The following is a 25,680-nucleotide window of genomic DNA, read 5'->3' as shown; positions in this document are numbered from 1 at the left end:
ATAGCACTTCAATTTTTTCCTAGTTCCTCTGCAAAATAATCCCAAATAATAAATACACTCCAAGATAATAACAAACACACAGATCTTACCATGTGCTAGATATTGCTATAGTTGTTTTATATACTCATATATTTCAGTCAATCCTCAAACCTAAGCTATGAGGTAAAAGTACTTATTTTCTCCATTTTACCAGATGAGGCAACTGAGGTTTAAGAAAGGTTAGTAACATGCACAATATTTGCACAGCTCAGGAAATGGAATTACTGAGATATGTACTGGCTCTATACATAGCACGTGTGTTTTCTAAAAACAGATCTAGAATGAAGGACTTCAACAAAATTGACATGCTTATTCCCTCTACCCTGCCATTTTCATATTGCCAAAAACCTCAAACCCAAGTCAAGGCAACAGGCTCTGCTGAAAATGTCAGGAAGGAGGCAGGAATCACACAACTTTTCTTTCTCCAGCAGCAGTAAGCAACAACTGATACCTGCTGGAGTTGTACCGAACATCTGTTAGGGCTCAGCATGTAGAGAAAACAATGAATAGGTGTCTTCACTTACACACACACATATATGAGTTTATATTATACTACAATATATTATATACACATACATACATCTACATGAGACAGAATATGATAAGGGACTAATACCATTAAGAATTAACTTTAAAAAACAGGGGCGCCTGGGTGGCTCAGTGGGTTAAAGCCTCTGCCTTCGGCTCAGGTCATGATCCCAGGGTCCTGGGATAGAGCCCCTCATCAGGCTCTCTGTTCAGCAGGGTGCCTGCTTCCTCCTCTCTCTCTCTCTCTGCCTGCCTCTCTGCCCACTTGTGATCTCTATCTGTTAAATAAATAAATAAAATCTTTAAAAAAAAAAAAAGAATTAACTTTAAAAAACAAAGCAAAGTACGCACTAGTGCAATGAAGTGGTTAAATATGTTCATGGTGATCTTATGAATTAGTTTTACTAAGTCTCTGCATATTGGTAGTGATCCAGTTAACTAGTGTTTGTAAACCTTCCAAATACAAACTTATAAATCCTACACCAAATTGTTAGGCTGTTTTAGAATTTTGTTTACCTAGAAACATTAAATACAAATTAAAATAATGAAAGTAAGATAAAAGAACTTTATTCAGCTAAACAGTCTTCTAACACAGATCCCAGATGAAGTTGTTCTCTATACACCACAGAAGGAATCCTAGGAAATCTTTTGCTGCATTATTTTATTTCTATTAGAATTGGCTTTACTACTTTTTTCTTATTAGAGGAAAAAAACTTACTTCTCACTGACCTTCAATTTTCCTAACAAGTTCATGTTCTCTTGTTTATTTTTTACAGATTTCTTAGAGGCATAACCAATATACAGAGATCCACACACATTTAATTTGTATAATTTGATGAGTTTGGACATATGCAAACACCTGCGACACCATCACCACAATCAAGGTAACAGATATAACCAACACTTCCCTAAGTTTCTTGGTTTCCTTTTGTGTTTTTTGGTTGTTGTTTAAGAAGTTTAGGCTCTTAATGCTCCTCCTCACATATTACACTATGTGGCTCAATCAGACATGATACAATGTTTGTTACAGTGATCCTTAGACAAGAGGACCAGGAATTATTACATTGTACTGCATTTTTCATAATGCTTAATTATATTGTCAAAATGTTTAAAACAGCAGTAAAGGAAACACTAGCTGGAACTATTTCATTACTCCGTAAAGATCTTGAATGGAATTTAAAATACAGGGTTCCAAAATCTTGCCATTTTTTAAAACCAACCAGCCATTTTTAATTAGAACATATAACCCAGAGGACACCTGGATGGTTCAGTGGGGTAAGTGTCTGCCTTTGGCTCAGGTCAGGATCCGTGGGATAGAGGCCTCACCCCCCACCCCCAACCCCATCACATCTGATCCCTGCTCAGCGGGGTGCCTGTTTTCCTCCTTCAGCCTGTAGCTCCTCCAGCTTATGCTCTCTTCCTCCCTGACAAATAAATTAATTAATTAAAACTTTTAAAAAAATATATAACCCATTTCAAAGTTTACACATCTAAGTTTTTCTTTTCTTCTCTGAGTGTTAATATGGCTTTAATATATTCAATTATGAGGTTTGCTGACCACCCTGCAAAAATAAAGTAACAAATCTTACTAAGAGACTATGGCTTCCTCATGACCCTTCAAGAAAAAATTTTAGTCCTGCTGATTAGTACTTACCAAGTCCACAAGAGAATACTGTTAAATCTAATCTGCCACACTCTTAAGGCCTCATTTGTAAAAACAAAGGGAGTTAACGTAGATCTCCAAAGTCCCTTATATTTCTAAATATCTATAAATACAGCCTCCTTTTATGGAGTACTTTAAGACATTTCCCAACCTAAATCCTTTTAACTTTTAATTTTTGAAATAATTTTAAACTTAGAGTTTTCAGAATAGTATGAAGAATTCCCAAATATCGTTCTCCCACACTCCCCAATCATTGGCATTTCACCACATTTGTCTTACTCCATCTGTAAACACACACACCAGTATATACATACATGTAGGCACACACACACTTTCTTCAAAATCTTTTGACTCAGTTACAGACATAATATCCCACTATTCCCAACACTTCATTTCCTAAAAACAAGGAAATTCCCATATACAACCACAGCAGAACAAATATTACTACAGTAATACCATGTAATCATCCACAAACCCATTCAAATTACTCCAATTTTCCCAATAGCCCCAAATCTTCTACTTAAATTATCTTCTCTAACTTCACTAGGGTTTCTTTTTTGTAATCAGCATTATTTTCACAGCATTCATCAAATAAGCTTTCCTAAGATCCATTCAAGACTTAAAGATGAATATTAATGAAAAGGTAATATATATTCATATTCAAGTCTGTGTATACATCCCCTAAAAAGCAATAAGCAAACATTCCAGAAGAATCTGGCTTCAGCTGACTCTTTTGAAATGATAAAAAAAAAAAAAGGCAGATTCTTCTACAAATATTAAAGAAATATTTTCCTGAGAAACTTTATTCTGTATATACTTTTACTTTTTTAATGTACATGTTTATTAATTCTAAAATGGTCTATATTAACAAAGAAAACTGAGTATATATGATAAGGACAGATATAAACATTTTACTTTTGATGATGGTAACTTCCTAATAAATACTGCAGATATTCCAAAATACCCATAATTATTAACCTATTAAAAGACAGGCAGTTCCCCTTCTACTTCCCAAAGATTCCACTAAGAACCAGTACATCAATTATCTGGATTAAGGTCAAATAACCACTCTTAAATTTATCGATATAATTAAAAAATGAACTGGTTTCTATATCTGGCACACAGCCCTGTTTGGAGTCTCCAAACCCAGCTGATTCTTTCATCGTGATACCGTGCCATTTCCCCCAGGGGAGGAAGGTCCAGTGTCATGAGCTCCATAGTGGATTCCTTTCCATGGGAAAATGATGAGCAGAGGGACTGAGAGCTGAGTGTGCTCCATAGAGTGACCCATGAAATGACTCTGTAAGGACCTACAAGATTCATGCTGGAGTATAAATGAGGAAGAGGCCAGATTCTGGAGGACAAAGAGGCAAATGAGTTGTTGCTTTTCAGTAGATGCATCTAGAAATTATTAGTTCAAGAGACAGAATAAAAAAAGAAGTGATCCAAAAATGACAAGACATAAAAACTCACCACAAAAAAAAAAAGAACAAGAGTCAGTACCAATGGCTAGGGACTTTATCAATGCAGACATTGGAAATGTGTCAGATCTAGAGTTCAGAATGACAATTCTCAAGGTGCTAGGTGGGCTCACAAAAGGCATGGAGGATATTAGAGAAACGCTCTCTGGAGAAATAAAATCCCTTTCTGGAGAAATAAAAGAACTAAAATCTAACCAAGCTGAAATCAAAAAAGGAATTAATGAGGTGCAATCAAGAATGGAGGTTCTCACTGCTAGAATAAATGAGGCAGAAGAGAGAATTAGTGATACAGAAGACCAAATGACGGGGAATAAAGAAACTGAGCAAAAGAGACAAACAACTACTGGACGATGAGGGGAGAATTCGAGAAATAAGTGATACCATAAGATGAAACAATATTAGAATAATTGGGATTCCAGAAGAAGAAAGAGAGAGAGGGGCAGAAGGTATATTGGAGCAAATTATAATAGAGAATTTCCCTAATATGGCAAAGGGAACAAGCATCAAAATCCAGGAGGCACAGAGAATCCCCTCAAAATCAATTAAAACAGTTCCACACTCCATCATCTAATGGTAAAATTTACTAGTCTTAGTGACAAAGAGAAAATCCTGAGAGCAGCTCGGGACAAGAAGTCTGTCACATACAATGGCAGAAATACTAGATTGGCAGCAGACTTATCAACAGAGACTTGGCAGGCCAGAAAGAACTGGCATGATATATTCAAAGCACTAAATGAGAAAAATATGCAGCCAAGAATACTATATCCACCTAAGGTATCATTGAAAATAGAAGGAAAGAGAAAAAGCTTCCAAGGACAACCAAAAATTAAAAGAAACTGCAAGCACCAAAACAGCCCTAAAAGAAATGATGAAAGGGGTCCTCTAAGCAAAGAGAGAGCCTCAAAGTAGTAGATCAGAAAGGAACAGAGACAATATACAGTAACAGCCACCTTACAGGCAATACAATGGCACTAAATTCATATCTTTCAATAGTTATCCTGAATGTAAATGGGCTAAATTCCCCAATCAAAAGACAAAGGATATCACAATGGATTAAAAAAACAAAAACCATCAATATGCTGTCTGCGAGAAACTCATTTTAGACCCAAAGACAACCTCCAGATTTAAAGTGAGGGGGTGGAAAATAATTTACCCTGCTAATGGACATCAAAAGAAAGCTGGTAGCAATCCTTATACCAGATAAATTAGATTTTAAGCCAAAGACTATAATAAGAGAAGGACACTGTATCATATTCAAAGGGTCTGTCCAACAAGAAGATCTGCCAATTTTAAATATCTATGCCAACTACACAAACCAATTAACAACAAAATCAAAGAAACACATTGACAATAATACAATAATAGTTGGGGACTTTAACACCCTCCCCCCCACTGAAATGGACAGATCCATCCAAGCAAAAGATCAACAAAGAAATAAAGGGCTTAAATGACACACTGGACCAGATGGACATCACAGATATATTCAGAACATTCCATCCCAAAGCAACAGAATACACATTCTTCTCTAGTGCATATGGAACATTGTCCAGAATAGATCACATCCTGGGTCACAAATCGGGTCTCAACTGGTACCAAAAGATTGGGATCATTCCCTGAATATTTTCAGACCACAATGCTCTGAAACTAGAACTCAATCACAAGAGGAAAGTTGGAAAGAACCCAAATATGTGGAGGCTAAAGAGCATCCTACTAAACAATGAATGGGTCAACCAGGAAATTAAAGAAGAATTGAAAAAATTCTTGGAAACAAATGAAAATGAAAACACCACTATTCAAAATCTTTGGGCCACAGCAAAGGCTGAAAGGGATCCAAATAAATAACATCATGAATGACAGAGAAGAGATAACAACCAACACCAAAGAAATACAAACAATTATAAGAACATATGAGCAACTATATGCCAGCAAATTTGACAATCTGGAAGAAATGGACGCATTCCTAGAGACATAGAAACTACCAAAACGGAACCAGGAATAAATAGAAAACCTGAACAGACCCATAACCAGTAAGGAGATTGAAGCAGTCATCAAAAATCTCCCAACAAACAAGAAAACAGGGCCAGACAGCATCCCAGGGGAATTCTAACAAACATTTAAAGAAGAATTAATACCTATTCTTCTGAAACTGTTCCAAAAAATAGAAACAGAAGGAAAATTTCGAAACTCATTTTATGAGGCCAGCATTACCTTGATCCCAAAACCAGACAAAGACCCTATCAAAAAAGAGAATTACAGACCAATATCCTTGATGAATACAGATGCAAAAATTCTCACCAAAATACTAGTCAATAGGATCCAACATTATATTAAAAGGATTATTCACCATGACCAAGTGGGATTTATTCCTGGGCTGCAAGGCTGGTTCAACATCCGCAAATCAATGTGATACAATACATTGATAAAAGAACAAGAACCATATGATACTCTCAGTAGATGCTGAAAAAGCATTTGACAAAGTGCAGCATCCCTTCCTGATCAAAACTCTTCAAAGCGTAGGGATAGAGGGTACATTTCTCAATATCATCAAAGCCATCTATGAAAAACCCACAGCGAATATCATTTTCAATGGGGAAAAACTGAGAGGTTTTCCGCTAAGATCAGGAACACGGCAGGGATGCCCACTATCAACACTGCTATTCAACATAGTACTAGAAGTTCTAGCCTCAGCAATCAGACAACAAAAAGAAATTAAAGGCACCTGAATTGGCAAAGAAGTAGTCAAACTCTCACTCTTTGCCGGCGATATGATACTTTATGTGGAAAACCCAAAGACTCCAGTCCAAAGCTGCTAGAACTCATACAGGAATTCAGTGAAGTGTCAGAATATAAAATCAACTCACAGAAATCAGCTGCATTTCTATACACCAACAACAAGACAGAACAAAGAGAAATTAAGGAGTCGATCCCATTTACAACTGCATCCAAAACCATAAGATACCCAGGAATTAACCTAACCAAAGAGGCAAAGAATCTGTACTCAGGAAACTATAAAGTACTCATGAAAGAAATTGAGAAAGACACAAAGAAATGGAAAAATGTTCCATGCTCATGGATTGGAAGAACAAATATTGTGAAAATGTCTATGCTACCTAAAGCAATCTACACATTTAATGCAATCCCTATCAAACTATCATCAATTTTTTTCAAGGAGATGGAACAAATAATCCTAAAATTTATATGGAACGAGAAAAGACCCCGAACAGCCAGAGGAAATGTTGAAAAGAAAGCCAAAGTTGCTGGCATCACAATTCCAGACTTCAAGCTCTATTACAAAGCTGTCATCATCAGGACAGTATGGTACTGGCACAAAAACAGACATATAGATCAATGGAACAGAATAGAGAGGCCAGAAATAGACCCTCAACTCTATGGTCAACTAATCTTCAACAAAGTAGGAAAGAATGTCCAATGGAAAAAAGACAGTCTCTTCAACAAATGGTGTTGGGAAAATTGGACAGCCACATGCAGAAGAATGAAACTGGACCATTTCCTTACACCACACACAAAAATAGACTCACAATGGATGAAAGACCTCAATGTGAGAAAGGAATCCATCAAAATCCTTGAGGAGAATACAGGCAGCAACCTCTTCGACCTCAGCCGCAGCAACTTCTTCCTAGAAACATCACCAAAGGCAAGGGAAGCAAGGGCAAAAATGAACTATTGGGACTCATCAAGATCAAAAGCTTTTGCACAGCAAAGGAAACAGTAAACAAAACCAAAAGACAACTGACAGAATGGGAGAAGATATTTGCAAACGACATATCAGAAAAAGGGCTAGTATCCAAAATCTATAAAGAGCCAATCAAACTCAACACCCAAAGAACAAATAATCCAATCAAAAAATGGGCAGAAGACATGAACAGACATTTCTGCAAAGACGACATCCAGATGGCCAACAGACACATGAAAAAATGCTCCACATCACTCAGCATCAGGGAAATACAAATCAAAACCACAATGAGATATCACCTCTTACCAGTCAGAAAGGCTAAAATTAACAAGTCAGGAAATGACAGATGCTGGTGAGGATGCAGAGAAAGGGGAACCCTCCTACACTGTTGGTGGGAATGCAAGCTGGTGCAGGCACTCTGGAAAACAGCATGGAGGTTCCTCAAAAGTTGAAAATAGAACTACCCTACAACCCAGCAATCACAATACTGGGTATTTAACCTGAAGATACAATTGCAGTGATCCAAAGGGGCACGTGCACCCGAATGTTTACAGCAGCAATGTCCACAATAGCCAAACTGTGGAAAGAACCTAGATGTCCATCAACAGATGAATGGATAAAGAAGATGTGGTATATATATACAATGGAATACTATGCAGCCATCAGAAGAAATGAAATCTTGCCATTTGCAATGATGTGGTTGGAACCAGAGGGTATTATGCTGAGCGAAATAAGTCAATCGGAGAAAGACAATTATCATATGATCTTCCTGATATGAGGAATTTGTGAGGCAAAGTGGGGGGCATTGCAGGGTAGGGAAGAAAAAATGAAATAAGATGGGATTGGGAGGAAGACAAACTATAAGTGACTCTTAATCTCACAAAACAAACTGAGGGTTGCTGGGGGGAGGCGGGTGTGGAGAGGGTGGTTGGGTTATGGACAATGGAGAGGGTATGTAATATGGTGAGTGCTATGAAGTGTGTAAGCCTGACGATTCAGGGACCTGTACTCCTGCGGCAAATAATACATTGTATGTTAATAAAAATAATAAATAAATAAAAATTTTTAAAAATGAACCAAAAAAGTCAGATCTTATTTTTAACAATAAACCTTTACCAAGAAACTATAAAGATTATATGTATAAGACAACAAAAATACGATTTACAGAATAAAAGTTATATTCCTAACCAGAGATTTAAAACTACATTCTTTTATATAATAATTAGTAGAAATTTTTTTGCATGAAAACCACTTACAGGACACTCTGAAGTAGTTACATTCATGATGAAATACAAAAAATAAGGGCTGATTTATGTAAATATTTAAGTTGATTAACAAAATACTCAAACACTACAACAGAACAACAATACGTTCTCACACATGTTATCAGAATCTAAAGGGAAGAGAATCTGTGCATATGAGCTCTACAAGTGATTTGTTAAATTTTTACTGAGCATAACAGGAGTGTGTGTACATATATGTAAATAAAGATAGGTACAGCAATATACACAGAGATGTTACCAGTGAAAAATCTTTATGTGGTGAGAATATAGTGTTTGTTATCTCATTTTTACATTATCTGTGTTTTTTAATTTTCTACAATTCACATACTACTTTCATAAAAAGTTATTTTATATTAAAAAAATACTGTTTTAGGCAAAGTTATCACATCTTAATGAATTGTTTAATTAAAATCGAACTATCAGTTCCCAGATGGCTATCATTTATTGATGTTCTTCTTCATTTTCCTGTTCCTTCTCCTAATGCAAGAAACAAGAACATTGAAGGTTGAGAGGAAGAATTTTTTTCTTTACTCATAAACCAACACTAAAACTTAAAAAAGAAAGAATAAAGAGCTTTAAGAATGAAAGAAATTTAAGAATCTATCAGGAAGAGCAAAAGGTAAGACTCCATCTAAATCAATTTAAACCCCATCTGCACCAAGTATGTGAGAAAATAAGCTCTATTCCAATATGCAGAGAAGGGGGAAATTATTACATATACACACACAAAAACTAAGAATATAAAGAATAAAACAGTATAAACTTTTGTTGACTCAAGTTGGAAAGGCTGATTCTATATCTAAATATGTCCTATCCATGCTATGTACTGCTGGGTACTGAACCAATACTATGTCAAAATCCTTCGCTCTATCTGGCAGTTTAAAAAGCCATAGGTAAAAATAAGTATTCTAATCAGAGACTGTCAACTTTTATTATCCCATGGCTGATCTGAGGCAGTGATCTCCCTACCACTGATGATTATCCATAGTTAAACTAAGGAAATAGATCAGCTAATTAATTTTTTAAAGAATATTTTGAAATATAAACAGACATGACTCCTTGAAGAAACAATATACATAAAAGGAAATGATCATATAAAATAAAAAATGTACAAATGACTAGAAAAGAAAATATCCTGGCACTCAGACCTAAGTTTCTAAATACCATTCTCTAAAAAAAGAACCCAGGCTTGAAGAAACGGGTAATTCCAAACTGGGGCAGGAAAAAGAACAAGATGAGCCTAGAACATTCTGTGGTGCAAGAAAATAAGAAAATGTTCAAAAAATAATGGATACATATCAAAAAGCCAGCTTGAGGGGCTCCAGTGGTCCACACTGAGAACAACTTCAGAAAGAAAACAGAGGGATGCCTTGGGTATCTCAGTTGTTAAGCGTCTGCCTTTGATTCAGGTCATGAGTCCTGGGATGGGTCCTTGGAAAGAGCCCTGCAAGGGGCTCCCTGCTCAGTAGAAAGCCTGCTTCTCCCTCTCCCACTCCCCCTGCTTATGTTTCCTCTCTCGCTGTCTCTCTGTCAAAAAAATAAATAAAATCTTAAAGAAAGAAAGGAAGGAAGGAAGGAGGGGGGAGGGAAAAAGGGAGAGAGGAAGGGAAAGTAACATTATAACCTAATAAACATAGTAAGAAAGTAACATTATAACCTAATGAACATAGTAAGAACATAGTAAGTAACATAAATCCATTCAGATATAAATAAATGAATGAGTGAATGGGGGCAGGGAATGAGAAATGGTTTCCTTATCGTAGGATTTCAAATAAATATAAAAGGAACGATTGATTTAGTCACCATTTGGTAACCACCACAGTAGTAATTGTTTCAATCAAGAAACACTGGATGATGGATGCTAAAATAAATGCTAAAAAAAAAAAAAACCAAGAAGGAACAACTTATGTGTGTCTCAAGGTATCTGCCCAACAAGATACATATGAATGAAAAGGAGAAAAATAGTAACTTCACAGGGGAGAAACTGGCAGGCCTCACCTTAACTAGGTGATTAAGATTCTCACAAATACTGGGACAAATCACTATCATACAGCTACTTGAGAATGCATTGAGTAGGACACACCATGATATTTGTGATGCTCCTGCGGAAAGTAGGTAACATGAATCTAATCAAGGGGAAACACCAGTCAAACCCAAAATGAGGGACGTCCCACAAAATAACTGCTATGTATTCTTCAACATCAATGAAAGATAACAGACTGAAGAATGATTTCAGATCACATACTCGAAGCATGTGACAATTAAATGTAACATCTGATCCTGCACTGGATCCTAAACCAGAAGAAATACATTAATGGGACAATTAGCAAAATTTTAAACAGGTCTGAAGATGATAGTATTGCATTTTTAATTTTAACAATTATACTCTGATTATTTAAGAATTTGTGCCTAATTTTATAAATTACACCCTGAGGTAATTAAAGGTAAGAGAGAATCGTGTCTGTAACTTATTCTCAAATGCTTCAGAGAAACAATATGGAAAAGAAATGAATGATATGGAGAAAAATGAAACAAGTGCATACAGGAATTTCAGGAATTTCTTATACTGTCTTTAAAACATTTTTTGTAAGAATGTAATTATTTCAAAATAAAAAATTCTAGAAAAAGACACCACTTTTCACCAACCAGATGCGGAAAAAATTTAAAAGAAGACTAATATTCAATGTTGGCAGAGGATGTTGGAAACCAAGGCTCTGAAATCTTGGCTGAGAGAAAACAAACAGATATAATCATCTTGCAGGGTAATTTGGCAATTTAGCATGGTCTTTGACCCAGCCATTCCATTTATAAAATTCTAACCTATTAAAAAACAAAACATTTATCTAAATGTGCTTATGTAGATATGAATGCCATGTGTGTAAACGTACAAAGAAATGTTTAGAAGGACAGGTACTAAACTATATTAAAAGCAGTTACCCCTGAGGAAAGGAAAAAAGCATTAAGAGTGGAAAGTGAAATGTGACTTGCTTTTATATCTACCAAATTCTATACTTTGATTTTCTTTTTACAATGACCCTACATGACTTTTTCATTTCAAAAATGCTATTAAACAAAGAGGGAAAAGACAAAGCAACCAAGAGAGACTCAAAATTAGATAAAGGGTGAATCAAGTGATAGCAAAAGTCCAGTACAGCAGGAAAGTGCATGCAGAGGCAAGACCCAGGGTTGCTTGAAAAATCTACTTGAGGACAGACTAGTGAGATCTCTAGAAGAGACAGATGTGTCTCAAAACAATGGTCACAATAAAATATTTTAGAGTTGCACTATCCAATAAAGTAGCCACTAAGTAGAATGAAATATGGCTAACTCAAATGATGTGTTATTGTAAGACTCACAAGGGATTTCAAAGACTAAGTATGAAACAAAAGAATAATAAACTATCTCAATATATCTATACTGGTTATGTATTAAAGTGATATTATTTTGGAAATAATGGCTTAAGTAAAATATATTATTAATATTAATTTCTCCTGTTCCCTTGTGTTTAATGTGTCTATCAGCAAATGCCCGAGCCAAAGGCAGTCCCTTAACCAACTGAGCCATCAGGTGCCCTATCCTAGAGACTTCTGATAAAATATTGAACTTGTTCTACTATATCTAATTCTATTAAGGATAGCATTTACTTCTGACATATCACTTCAAAATCACAAATTTGGTTCTTATGAATGATAACCAACACTCTATTAGATACAAGCTTTGCTTTCTCAACCACATATATGGATGTAATTAAATATCCACAAATCAGACTACACAGAAATTTGAAGTCATTATTTTACAATGCAGGATAAGTATTAAAAAAAGAAGAAAATGAATGAAATGAAAGAAATGAAATGAAATGAAATGAAATGAAAACCCAAACGTCCATTACTGATGGCTAAATAAAACATGGTGTAACCATACACTGAAAAATTATTCAGCAATAGAGAAGAAGTACTGGTATATGCTTCAATATTGATGAACCTTGGAAAATATTATGCTAAGGAAAAGAACTCAGTCAAAAAAGGCCACAGATTATATGAAGTCATTTACATGAATTGTCCACAACAGGCCAATCTACACAGACAGATAATGGGTACAGGATTCTTTTAGAGATGATGAAAATGTTCTAAAATGGACTGAAATGATGATAACACAACTTTATGAATATACCAAAAGCTTTGAATTGTACACTTTAAAAAGGGTGAACTGCACAGTATGTGAATTATCTCTCATTAAAGCTGTTATTAAAAAGAAAAGAAAAAAATTAATCAACACGGAAAAATGAATACAAAAAATTTTTTCATATCATTCTTACTGAGAACACTCTGAGGTCTTTCCTTTATTCTGATAGTCCATTATACACTGAATAAGATGGTTATTTTCATCCAACATCTGAAATAAAATTAGAAAAAGTTCATTATAAATCTAGTGCATCACATAAAATTTTTAAAAATCCTTCAGAATTCTAGAAACGTTTATTCATATAGAAATTGAATCTATTCTGGTCTTTTAAGTCTTATTCTACACCTCTGGAATGGTATCAACAATTTTCAAGTAACTCTATTCCAATTATTCTCCCACTGAATATTATTATTCCTGCAGCCCAGGAGGGGTTTCTTTTGTATTCAAATATTTTATTACCTCTACTACCTGTAATAGAAACTTTAGTCTGTTAAAACTAAGAGGTAAGGGTCCGGGCTGACTGCATCATTCTTATGCTTTGCGGTAGTAAAGAAAAATTTTCTTTACCCACAATGAACACATGAAAATGTAAGCCCATGAAGCTTGAGGAGATGGATGGCTAGTTTCCAAGTGTTACACAGTATGGTTCTGTGATTCTTCAAATACAGTATAATCAAACATGATAATTTCTAATCATGTATTATTTGTTGCAGACTTTATGGACTTACCTTATAATTAAGTTGTCCCAAAAGTTTAAAAACAAAAAGCTTATCAATTTATCATTCTATCATCTTAAAGCAAGTCAGAGCAATACTGGCTTTAAGGACTAAATAACTCATTTAAGCAAGGTGGCATTGAGGAAAGAGTACTGATGTAGCAATGAAAAGGTCAGTCCTGTGCAAATCACTTGGGATTTCAGGGGCTCAGATTTATCTTAAGGTTAAAGGACAGAAGTAGATGTTCCTCCAGAATGTGCCTCACCTTTCCAAGACTTAATAAAGTATAATACAATAATCAGTCTATCTGAGTAATTTAGTTAATGTAGCTCTTTTAAAAACAAAAATCCATTTAACCTAAATTGTGACTTTCTTCCTACATACGAATCACAATCTTCACTTGCTAAGAAAAAATATATATACTGACATGCTCTTCCAAAAAGTGCAGTTATTTCCTAAATAGAATCATAAGATGCCAAAAAAAAAAAAGTCTTTAAAAATCCATTAGTCCAATCGAATGATTTCACAACGTATCTCCTCAGTCAATTACTCAACCTAACAAACTTCACCGTAGAATGTCTCATTTCTAACGGCAACCTCTCATACTGTAGACTAAGGCACCTAATTTGGAATCAGTCCTCTCCTCTCATCTGAGAATGAAAACTAATTGATCTGCCAACTCCTGAATTAATCACTCATAACAAATATCTTAACATGTATGTAGGAAAAACTTTTTGGAAACCAACCAACCAACCACAGAACTCTTCTACAGTCCAAAAATAAAAATAAAAATAAAAGTGAATCCCTCCAGAAACGCGTCTTCCGTGTATGTACTTGGAGCTGTTTGCCAGGCTGCAGACTTAGACCAATGTACTACGTGAACGCAGTGCATTTGCAGGCACTGACAAGCGGGTTTATTCATAAAATAAAGCAACAGTTGGGCAAATGTCAAATGTCACACTAGAAAGAACCTGACAGTAAAGAGAAATCCATTAACATAATCCGCTGGACATACAATGGTGTCCTGAGTAGTACGAAAAGTTGACTTTTCTTCAGTTTTCATCCTCATCCCAGTGCATACAACATGACCGAAATACTTAAGGTAAACCGCTCAATTTAGCAAGTAACTTTTCAAAGTCTGGCTGACTAAAATTCAGACGACTGCCTTGCTCACAGGCAACAAGGGATAGCGGACAATAAGCTTTGTGTCCCTAACTGGCAATAACACAGCAGCGACAGAGGCAGCACTACCCTCTAAAAGGGACGCACCTCCCCGTGTATTTATCACGACTTCTGTAATAGGTCACGATTATCAGATTGTCTCCGCCCCGAGACTCCAAGTTCCATGAAGGCAGGGACCATGGCTCACCACGGTAGCCTCAGCACCCAGAGCAGGCGCTCGATGAGTATTCGCTGCAGATGTACACGGAGAGGGGGTGAATCCGGAAGGGAGAAGGGAACTCCGAGGGTAGTCCCTAAGTCCACACGGTCCTCCTCCGCCCGCCCCTCGGGCTCTTGCAGCTTCCCCCCCAAGTTCTCCCGGGAGCTCCCCAAGTCGGCCGAAGTGCGCAGCGCGGCGGAGGGTGGCGACCCGCGCTCCGACTTCTCCTCGGCCTCCCGCGACCCGAGGTCGGGTGTGCACGAAGCAGCCGCGGCGCGCTGGGCGGGGCGACGCCAAAGTAACTCCGGAGCGACGCGCGGGGCCGCGGGGGGCGCCGGCTCCGACAAACAGCCCTTCCCCGCGCGGCCGCTACGGCCGGGCGCACGCGCCCCGCCGCCCGAACGCCGCCCCATCCCTAGAGAAATCCGGCGGCGGTTACTTGGGCTTTTGTGCCTGTAGGAAAGAGCCCAAACGCGCGCAGGACTCCGTGGGAGAACCGGTTCGCCGCCTTCCACCACCCACTCAGGCTCAGCCCGCGGCTCGGGTTCCCACACACGACCGCCTCCCAGCAGGCCCGCCTCCGCCCCCGGCCCGGCCGACTCCGGGGCTGGCCCCCCGTGGCGCTCCCAAGGGCAGGATGCGCCTGGCATCCCCGACCCCGCGAGGCTTCACCTTCTGAATCGCAGCGGGAGTGATCTCCCCCTTGCCTCGCTGCCTCGGGGCTGCGAACGCCACAGACATGTTGCCGCCGTCACCGCTACGGGCAAGTCCCGAGCGCTCCGGGTGAACGACAAACTGGGGGAGAGACGCCGGCCTCTCGGGCCGAACCACCTCGGGAATGCGGGGAGGGGGGATGCTCCGGCGCCCGACGAAGAGCCGGCGGCCCTGGCCTCCAGGAGTTCCTCTGGCCCATAGAAGTTCTCTTTCGGCGCGTTACCGGGAACCACAGCCCTGGCAGAATTGCCCTGTTCTTGGCAGACCTCTCGTCCTTCCTCCTTTCCTGCCCTGGCCCCCCTCCCGTTTGAGCTAGTGGTAGAGCCGCGCCCCAGTCCTCCCTCCGCTTCAGCGATTCAGGAAATGGTCCCGCCGCCGAGGGAGAAGGAGAGGCTGGGGCAGACCCTGTCACAGGAAATGCGAGCGGCCCGAGCCGGCCCGCCCCTTGCGCGCGGGTGCAACTTGCCTCCTTCTCCTACGCGCTGAAGACTCCCTCCTAGTGCGTTTTGGCGCTCGGCTGTAGCTCTGGTTCAGTTTTTCCAACTTCATCCTCACCCCCCGCCCCCGGGAAGAAGTGGCGGCCCCGGGTTGTCCGCGCACCGCGGAGAGGGAAGGAGGGTCAGGACCCGCGAGTTCGTGCAAACCCGTGGAGCATCTGCCGAGATGAGCAGAGGTGGAAGGTGTAGATGAACGCGGATTCGCTGGTTTAAACTGCTCGGCTACGCCCCAAAGGCGCACCTCACGGTTCACAAGTCTCGCACGCACACACAGGCGTGCTTTAACAATTGGAAAGTAAGCCTGATCCCCAAATCGAGAAAGGAAAGCTGTGTCCAGCACTCAGGGCAGTCCAACAACTTGGCTAGAGAGACTTTGGAGAGTCGTTCTACTCTTGGGACAAATCCTTGGCAGAAATGTGCGTCGATTTCGTCTGACGTGGATCTTTGGGGTTAAGTTTTGAGATCGTGCACTTTCACACTTAAACAATTATACATTTAATGCCTTGTAAATTAGGTCAGAGCTGCCAGGCTTCAAATCAGTGTGAGGAAAGAAAACAAAAACAAATATCCAAAGCTCTCGAATTATGCCAGGAACACCGGCAAATGTGGGTAATGTGTTGGGGGGTGGTTGTCGGCGTTGTAATAATTATTCTCTAAATTTGGACATCCATGTAACACAAAGGAAACGTTTATGTAAAATATGACCCAACAGTAATGAGACTCAAAAATCAATCACTTCGCTTATATATAAAACTGGAAAAAATAAGATAAAAATGCACATTTAAAAATTTTTGTTTCAAATATATGCTCTTCGCAAGAGGTCACAAGTTTCATTTATTAAGCAAATGTGGCTGCATTTTGTGTGCTAGTCTGCTAGTCTTTATGCAAGACACCTAGGATACAACTGTGAATAAGGTGAGCATGGAACCAGCTCTCATGGAGTTTATATTCTGATAAGGCTGACAGATTAGAAACAAACAAATATGTAAATATGTAAACGTCTAAAAAGATTAGATGCCAAAAAGAAATGAGAGAATGATGGGCACTCACATGAGTAAGAGTGGGAAGCCTTCTCTGTTAACTGACATCTAAAGGATGGAAAGACTTAAGCCATCCTAAGAATAAAGGAAAAGAATTCATACTCCTACTAATAATAGTTTTTCTTAGAATTCTTGTGTTTCACTACCCTAAGCCTTGGTGGGGGTGGGAGGGGTGTACCAAGTCTTGTCCACCATTAACACACTATGTCCAACACCTGGCTGTCATCATGATGTCTTGATGTTTACACAAAAGCACCTTGGGGCACCTGGCTGTCTCAATGGGTGGATCATGTGACTCAATCTCAGGGTTGTGAGTTCCAGCCCACATTGGGAGCAGAGATAACTTAAAACTAAAACCTCTTTTTTAAAATGGTACCTTAATTGTTAAGAGGAATATTTCTGTTGGAAAAATGAAACATGATTCTACCCAATTGTGTCTGCTTGGAAGATAGCACTGAAATCTTAACATGAACCAATGGGAATAGTTGTCTGAATTTCTATATTCCAGTTAAAAAAAAAAAAAAAAGTGCGAAGCAGACTTCTATTCCAAGGAGATACCCAAAGATAAGTACCTTCTTTGTTTAAATTATAGCTTCCCAACAATAGGAAAAGAAATGAACTGAAGATAAGTAACAGGTCAGCCCAAGGTGTTTTTTCCTTCAGAGTATAAGATTGGGGCCTAGGGCACTAGGCATGAATAACCACAGCCTTTTCTGTGATGGCATGTGTGCCATAAAAATACCGTTATTTTCTGTGTCCATCACATGACATCAATAGGAGGGCATTAAAGATCCAGCCAGAAATCAAATGATCTCTGTAAGAAAAGAAACTTTAGAGGAACCCTATGTTACTCTCAAGTTTCCTTTCTGTCTTGTTTGACCATTAGTTTTGGGGAGAGAGGAATCCCAAAGTATAGACTGAGTGGTAGCAGATTTGGGAGAAAAAGAATGAAGAGTACCCAGTATTTAGTTAAGGAGAAAATGGAATGAAGATAGAGACATGTGAAGAAGGAATTGAGGTCATATAATAAGAAGGCAAAAGGTTTTTTAGAATAATCCTAATAGAACATATACAGTGGTTTATTTTTATTTTATTTTATTTTTTTTAGATTTTTATTTATTTATTCGACAGACAGAGATCACAAGTAGGCAGAGAGGCAGGCAGAGAGAGAGGAGGAAGCAGGCTCCCTGCCGAGCAGAGAGCCCAACGCGGGACTCCATCCCAGGACCCTGGGATCACGACCCCAGCCGAAGGCAGAGGCTCCACCCCACTGAGCCACCCAGGCGTCCCTATTTTTATTTTTTTAAGATTTTATTTATCTGATAGAGGCAGCAAGAGAGGAAACACAAGCAGCAGGAGAGGGAGAGGGAGAAGCAGGCTTCCCGCTAAGCAAGGAGTCAGATGCAGGGCTTAATCCCAGGACCCCAGGATTTTGACCTGAGCTGAAGGCAGCTGGTTAATGGACTGAGCCACCTAGGCGCCCCTATACAGTGGTTTACAATAAGTAAAATAATCTGCATGAACAATTCATTCTTGATTATTCAAACTAATGAATGAATGCAGATACATTTAACAAAATAGTCCATGTTTGATTTTTCAAATGTTTTAGTTTTTTTATTTGTATTACATGAATTTGTGTTTCTTAAATGTATTTCACCAAACTAATAAAGTGAAGTGCTCCAGGAATATGCTCAATATTTAGTAAAACTATAATCACGGCATTAAAAATTATCTTAATCCACAAAATTATATCATACATGTATAGATAATTGAGATTACGTTCATATAAGCATTTCTCTAATACATACTGTTTTGTAATTAATTGAATATCCATTCTATCAAATTTGCTGATATTTAAAGTCTCTGTGCTGCCATAAACTCCTTGAATACATGGGAAGGCATAGACCAAGCCTGTCTGCTCATAATTGGGCTCAGAGCAAAACCCCTCAGGTAGTATCTTTCAAAATATTTCTGTTCACTGTCTCTATGGCATTTGATGAGTCATTTTGAGTTGTGGCTTCCACAGATTTCAAGACTATAAGGGGAATAGCAGCATTATTCTAGGCAAAAACAAATCACCTTTCACAATTCTCCCCAAAAGACTTTATTTTCAATACTGCAGAAGATTTTTTTCAAAGTAGACTATAACATAGTCTATCTGGGGCATTTCCATCTCTTCTTACAGTATCAAACACTGAGTGAATTAAGGAGGAGCTGAATCAAATATATTTCGGTATGTAATGTTATAAGAAAGTACCACTTTAAAAAAAAAAAAAGTTTCAGGGCGCCTGGGTGGCTCAGTGGGTTAAAGCCTCTGCCTTCACCTCAGGTCATGGTCCAGGGTCCTGGGATCGAGCCCCACATCGGGCTCTCTGCTCCGCAGGGAGCCTGCTTCCTCCTCTCTCTCTCTGACTGCATCTCTGCCTACTTGTGATCTCTGTGTGTCAAATAAATAAATAAATAATTTTTTAAAAAAAGATTTTATTTATTTATTTATTTGACAGAGAGAGATCACAAGTCGGCAGAGAGGAAGGCAGAGAGAGAAGAGGAAGCAGGCTCCCTGCCAAGCAGAGAGCCCAATAGCCCAATAGCCCAATCAAGCCCCAAGCGGGGCTTGATCCCAGGACCCTGGGATCATGACCTGAGCCGAAAGCAGAGGCTTTAACCCACTGAGCCACCCAGGCGCCCCAATAAAAATATTTTTTAAAAAATAATTTAAAAAAAAGTTTCTTGTGAAGCTATATTCAATCTTAACTTACTATGACAAATGCACAAGTTTGGAGTTCCCAGTTCTTCCACCCTTATGGCATGACACTGGACAGGTGATTTCTGTATTTCATTCACTTTCCTAAAAAACAGCCACCCTATCTAAAGGGCTATTAGAAATAATAGTGTTTATTTATCATGTGTTATGTACAACCACCATCTAAGCGATTATATTACATTAGACTCTTTAAAAAGTTTGTCCCAGTTTGAGTGGGTAAAATATGTAAAAACACATGGCGTATTGTAAATTACTAAAGAAGGATAAAATTTGAACTTAATAATCTAATAAAGAGAAAAATATATACTTCAAGACAAGAAATGGTAAAGTAAGTGATATGCAGTCTACCCTTAAGGAATTTTTGGGCTGGGGCCCCTGGGTGGCTCAGTTGGTTAAGCGTCTGCCTTGGGTTCAGGTCATGATGCCAGGATCCTAGGATAGAGCCCTGCATGGGAGGCTGAGCAGGAAGCCTGCTTCTCCCTCTCCCTCTGCTGCTCCCCCTGCTTGTATTCTCTCTCTCTGTCAAATAAATAAAATCTTTTTAAAAAAAGTTTTTTCAGCCTAAAACAGAGATCAAATGGGATTTTTTCCTATTTAGCACGTTCTCTGACCTTCTATATGATATGTGGTTACTGTGCCTGTAGTAAAAGAATAACTGTTCTTGAACGACTTCGCGGTTTTAGAGAGGATTATAATAACCCTTGAACAATGTGGCTTTGAACTGCATAAGTCCACATATATGCAGACTTTTTGGATACAATACAGTACTCTAAATGTATTTTCTCCAAACATTATATGTTATTATATATGTATTGTATTCTCTCCAACATTATATGTTAACTAAAAAAAAGAAAAATATATATTTTCTCTTAAGGATTTTCTTAACATTTTCTTCTCTAGCCTGCAGAATACACTATATAATACATATAACATATGTTTTAATCAACTGTTTATGCTATTAGTAAGACACTTCTGGTCAAAAGTAGGCTATTAGTTAAACTTTTGGGAAGTTAAAAGATATACATGGATTTTCAACTGAATGTGGGGTCAGCATTCCTAACCCCTGCATTGTTCCAGGGTCAACTATACTACTTTTCTCCTATGAATTGTTAATTTTCTTATGAATGGGTGTGATAGGCAGAATAATTTCATCCTCACAGAGATGACCACCTCCCAATCCTCAGAACCTGTAAATATGATAGGTTAAATAACAAAATGGAATTAAGTGTCAAAATTAAAGTGATTAACTAGCTGAACTTAAAATGAAGAAATTATCCTGGCTTATCTGAGTGAGCCCACTGTAATTTACAAATATCCTTACCTAGGGAACAGTGAAATTAGAGTTAAAAAATCAGTAAGATGGCGTCTTGAGAAAAACTTGACTGGCTGTAGCTGGCTTTGAAGATAGAAAGGGGTCATGAGCCAAGGAATGTGGGCAGCCTGTGGAAGCTGGAAAAAGCAAGCAGATTCTCCCCTAGGGCCTCCAGAAGGAACACAGAAGGCTAACACTTAAATTATAGCCCAGAAGGGGTCCATTTTAGATGTCTGACCTCTAAAACTTGAAGATAATAAATTTGTTGTTTTAAGCCATTATTGGTCATAATTTATTAGAACAGCAATAGAAAACTAATACAATGTTTTTTCCCATCTAACATTTATGGTTGAATCTTGGGCAATATGCAGTGAAATACTGGTAAGGTCTTCAGTACCTTACAAACTATTGTTCTTATATTAAAGTAACCTAGCAATCATATTTATTATATATTTTCTTTAAAAGAAAAATAATAGCATAATATTATGGTGCAGTCCTGCAGACATCATGATTTTAGCCTTCTGGCCTCCAGAATTGTGAGCTAATAAATTTCTGTTATTTTAAGCCACCATGTTAGTGGTAATTATGGCTGCCCTAGGAAACTAATGCAGATGCCAAGATACTTCAGTGGGAGAATGAATTGTTTTGGAACAGCTAGATATCCATGTTTTTAAAAGTTATCTTTGACCTTTTCCTCACGTATATACAACAGTTAACTTGAAACAGATTATAGACCTAAATTTTAAAAGCAAAACTATAAAACTTCTGCAAAAAAACACAAATAGTAGAGAATCTTCATGACCTGAGTGAAGCATATATTTCTTAGCTATGACACAAAAGGCAAGAAGCATAAAAGAAAAATCTGATAAATGTTCATTAAAAATAAAAATTCTGCTCTTCAAAGATATCATAAGAAAATGAAAAGAGAAGCCATAATCTGGGAGAAAAGACATGAATTGTTGAACATTAAAACAAAGAATTTGTATCTAGAATATATAAAGAACGCTTACTACTCAATAAGAAAACCCTACTAACAAAATGGACAAAAGACTTGGAGACATTTTAGAATGATGACATACAAGTGGCCAATAAATACATGATAAGTTGCTCTCCATCATTAATCATCACGGAAATGTAAAGTAAAGCCACATTGAGAAAACATCACATACCCACTAAAAAAGCCAGAATTAAAAAGGATGACATCTTCACATTTTGGAAAGTAAGTGCAATAACTAGGAACATTCATATACTGCTAGCAGGAGTATAAATGATACAACCACTCTGAAAAGCAACTAGTGATTATTATAAAGTTAAACACGCACTTATCATATCAACCAGCAATTGCACCCTTGGGTATATATTACTTACCCAAAAGAAATGAAAATGTATTGCCCACACAAAGACTCGTTTACTAGTATTCATAGCACCTTTGATAAAAATAGGGTTAAGTTAGGGATGCCTGGGTAACTCAGTCAGTTGAGCATCCAACTCTTGATTTCAGCTCAGGGCATGATTTCAGGGTTATGGGATCCAGCCCCAAATCAGGCTCTGCGCTCAGCACAGAGTCTGCTTGAGATTCTCTCTCTCTCTCTCTTTCCCCCTGCCTCCCCACTTGCTCATGCTCCCTCTCTCTCTAAGTAAATAAATAAATAAAAATCTTTTAAAAATAGCTTTAAGTTAGAAACAACCCAAATAGTCCACAGAGGTGAATGGATAAATTATGATACATTTATACAAAAGAATACTACTCAAGAATAAAAAGGACTGAACTATTAATATATGAAACAAAATGGATGAATCTCAAAAATATTAGGTTGCACAGAAAAAGTCACACAAGAAAGTACTGTTGTTTCCATATATTTAAAAATCTAAGGAAAAATCAAAGTATAGTGAAAAAGTAGGTCAATAGTTGACTAGGGATGAGGATGAAGGATATTATTACTACAAAGAAGCACAAAGTAATGTTTTGTAATGATGACAATATTCCATATTTTTATTGTAGTTATAACTACATAGGTGTATACATTGGTAAAAATTCATCCTACTATACAAAATTTAAATATTAATTAAAGTGCTTCCTAAGGAAAAAAATGTTAGCATTCTTATTGATATTGCAGTGAATATCTAAATCAATTTGAGTTTGCCAACTCAGGAATATGATACATACCTCCCCTTACTTAGATCTTCTTTAGGTTCTTCCAATAATATTTTAGGTTTTTCTGTATAGAAGTCTATATGTATTTCCTATACTACATACATGATATCTTTTTTATTTCATTTCTAATTATCTGTTTTTGGTTTACAGAAGTACAGTTGATTTTATATCAATCATGTGTCTGTCGACCTCCTTAAATTCACTTACTAATAGCAGCAATTTATCATTTATTTTGGACTCTTTATTATATACACAATTAGGTAATCTAAAAATAATGTGATCTTCATTTCTTCCTTTCCAGTAAGGTTTCTTTTTTCTTCCCATATGCTACTTAAAAAGAACTCCAGTACAAAGTTAAATAGAAATTAAGAAAGCAGGTACTCTCAGGTATGTGCTGATCTCAAAATGAAAAAAAGTTCCAATATTTAACCGTCAAGTATGATGTTTTCTGGAGGTTTCTTGTAGAGTCCCTTAGCAGATTAAGGAAATTCCTTTCAATCCCTAGATTATGAGTCAACAAGATTGCATGAGACAGTGGATTTTATTAAATGCTTTTCTGCATTTATTGAAATAGGTTTTTTCCCCTCTATTTCATGAGTCAACAAACTTTTTCTATAAAGGACCAGACAGTATTTCAGGTTTTGCAGGCCATCTGGGCTCCCTCACAATTACACAACTCTGTCATTTTAATGAGAAGGCAATAATATAAAAAGATAGGCATAGCTGTTTTCTAGTAAAACTAAAAAAAGCAGGCCATATTTGGCTCCTGAGCAATAGTTTGATAACTCCTGCTTTATTCTGTTAATGTGGTAAATTACACTGATTGCTTCCTAGAATAACTCAACTCTGTTGTGATATACATATAATGTGTATTTTTTATATACTGCTAGTTTCTATTTACTAGTATTTTACTCAGGATTTTTGTATACATGTTCATGAGTGAAAATGGCCTGTAATTTCACTTTCTTATAGTATCCTCAGGTTTTGCTCTTAAGATTATGCTGCTTCATGGGGTATCTGGCTGGCTGTCAGTGGGCAATGAGACTCTTGATCTCCAGGTCATGAGTTTGAGCCCCACATTGGGCATTTAAAAAAAAAAAAAAAAGTTACCCTCTTTCATAATACAAGTATGGAAGCAGTCTCTTTTCTATTTCTGTGACAACTTTATGTAAGATTGGTGTTATTTCCTTCTTAAATGTTCCATAGGATTCACCAGCGATACCCCTGGGCCAAGGGTCTTCCTTGTGACAATGTTTTGTTTATGGATTTAATTTCTTAACAGATTTGGGACCATTGAGATATTTCTTTTTTCTTGCATTAGTTTTATTATGTTTTCTAAGAATCTGCCCTTTTATTCTAAATTTTCCAACTTACTGGCATGAAGTTACTCATAACTTTTTAATGTCATTACAATCTTTAATAAGGTCCTCTTTCTTTTTTCTTGATTACTTCTGCCAACCATTTGTCAACTTTTAGCTTTCTCAATGGTCTTTCAGCTTTCTTTACATTCCCTATTATATATTTTATATTTCATTGATTTCTATTCTTATCTTTATATTTCCTTCCTTCTACTTTCCCTGGGTTTAATAAGCTGTTTTTTAAAGTAACATCTTAACTTTGATGCCCAGGTAATGATTCTTAGTCTTTCTCCTCTTATAATGTATACATTAATGCTATAATTTCCCCCTTAAGCACTGCTTTTGCAGCATCACATTATATCTATTATATTTATATTTTAATATATTTAAATTTATATATTTATATTTTATATATTTTATTTATATTTATTTATAACATTTATTTAAAATGCATGTTTTAATATTTTTATATCTCATATTAATAATTATATTAATATGATTCCATTGAAAACATTTTATAATTTCCATTGTAGATTCTTCTTTGACCCATGTTATTTAGAAATATATTTCTCAATTTTCAATACATGGGTGTTTTCTAATTATGTTGCTGTTACTGATTTCTGGCTTAATTCTCTGGGGCCTTTGAAATTTGTAAAACTGGCTTGACAGTTTTATAAGTGTTATTTTATAAGTGTTCAGTGTTTGCTCAAAATGTATGTGCAGTCTATAGTTGCCAGGCATAGTATTTATATGTGTGTATATATATTAGACAAAGATTATGTTTCTTGAATATTTTCTATTATTTTCAATTTTTTTATCTGCTTTATTTTATCAATTACCAAGAAAATTGTGTTACAATCTCTGACTATAATT

The 25,680-nt window shown here is 37.2% G+C and overlaps 1 protein-coding gene across 2 annotated transcripts in view; it reads right to left on the bottom strand.

Annotated features, from left to right (window-relative positions):
• SS18 (SS18 subunit of BAF chromatin remodeling complex) overlaps positions 1-15,785 on the bottom strand; it is a 95,308-nt gene extending 79,523 nt beyond the window's left edge. Inside the window, exons 1-2 of one of the 2 annotated variants that reach the window (XM_080821775.1) lie at positions 15,640-15,785; positions 13,004-13,080 (exon numbers count right to left, since the gene is read on the bottom strand). In XM_080821775.1, coding sequence (XP_080677901.1) covers positions 13,004-13,080; positions 15,640-15,708 — 146 coding nt within the window. In that variant the 5' untranslated portion in view covers positions 15,709-15,785. The remainder of the gene's footprint in view (positions 1-13,003; positions 13,081-15,639) is intronic. The other variant, XM_080821776.1, reaches the window with a different exon arrangement.
• Between the last annotated feature and the right edge of the window lie 9,895 nt (positions 15,786-25,680).

Source organism: Martes martes (genome assembly GCF_963455335.1).
Source record: "Martes martes genome assembly, chromosome: 13".
Lineage (NCBI taxonomy): Eukaryota > Metazoa > Chordata > Mammalia > Carnivora > Mustelidae > Martes > Martes martes.
This window is presented reverse-complemented; position numbering and strand designations above follow the sequence as displayed.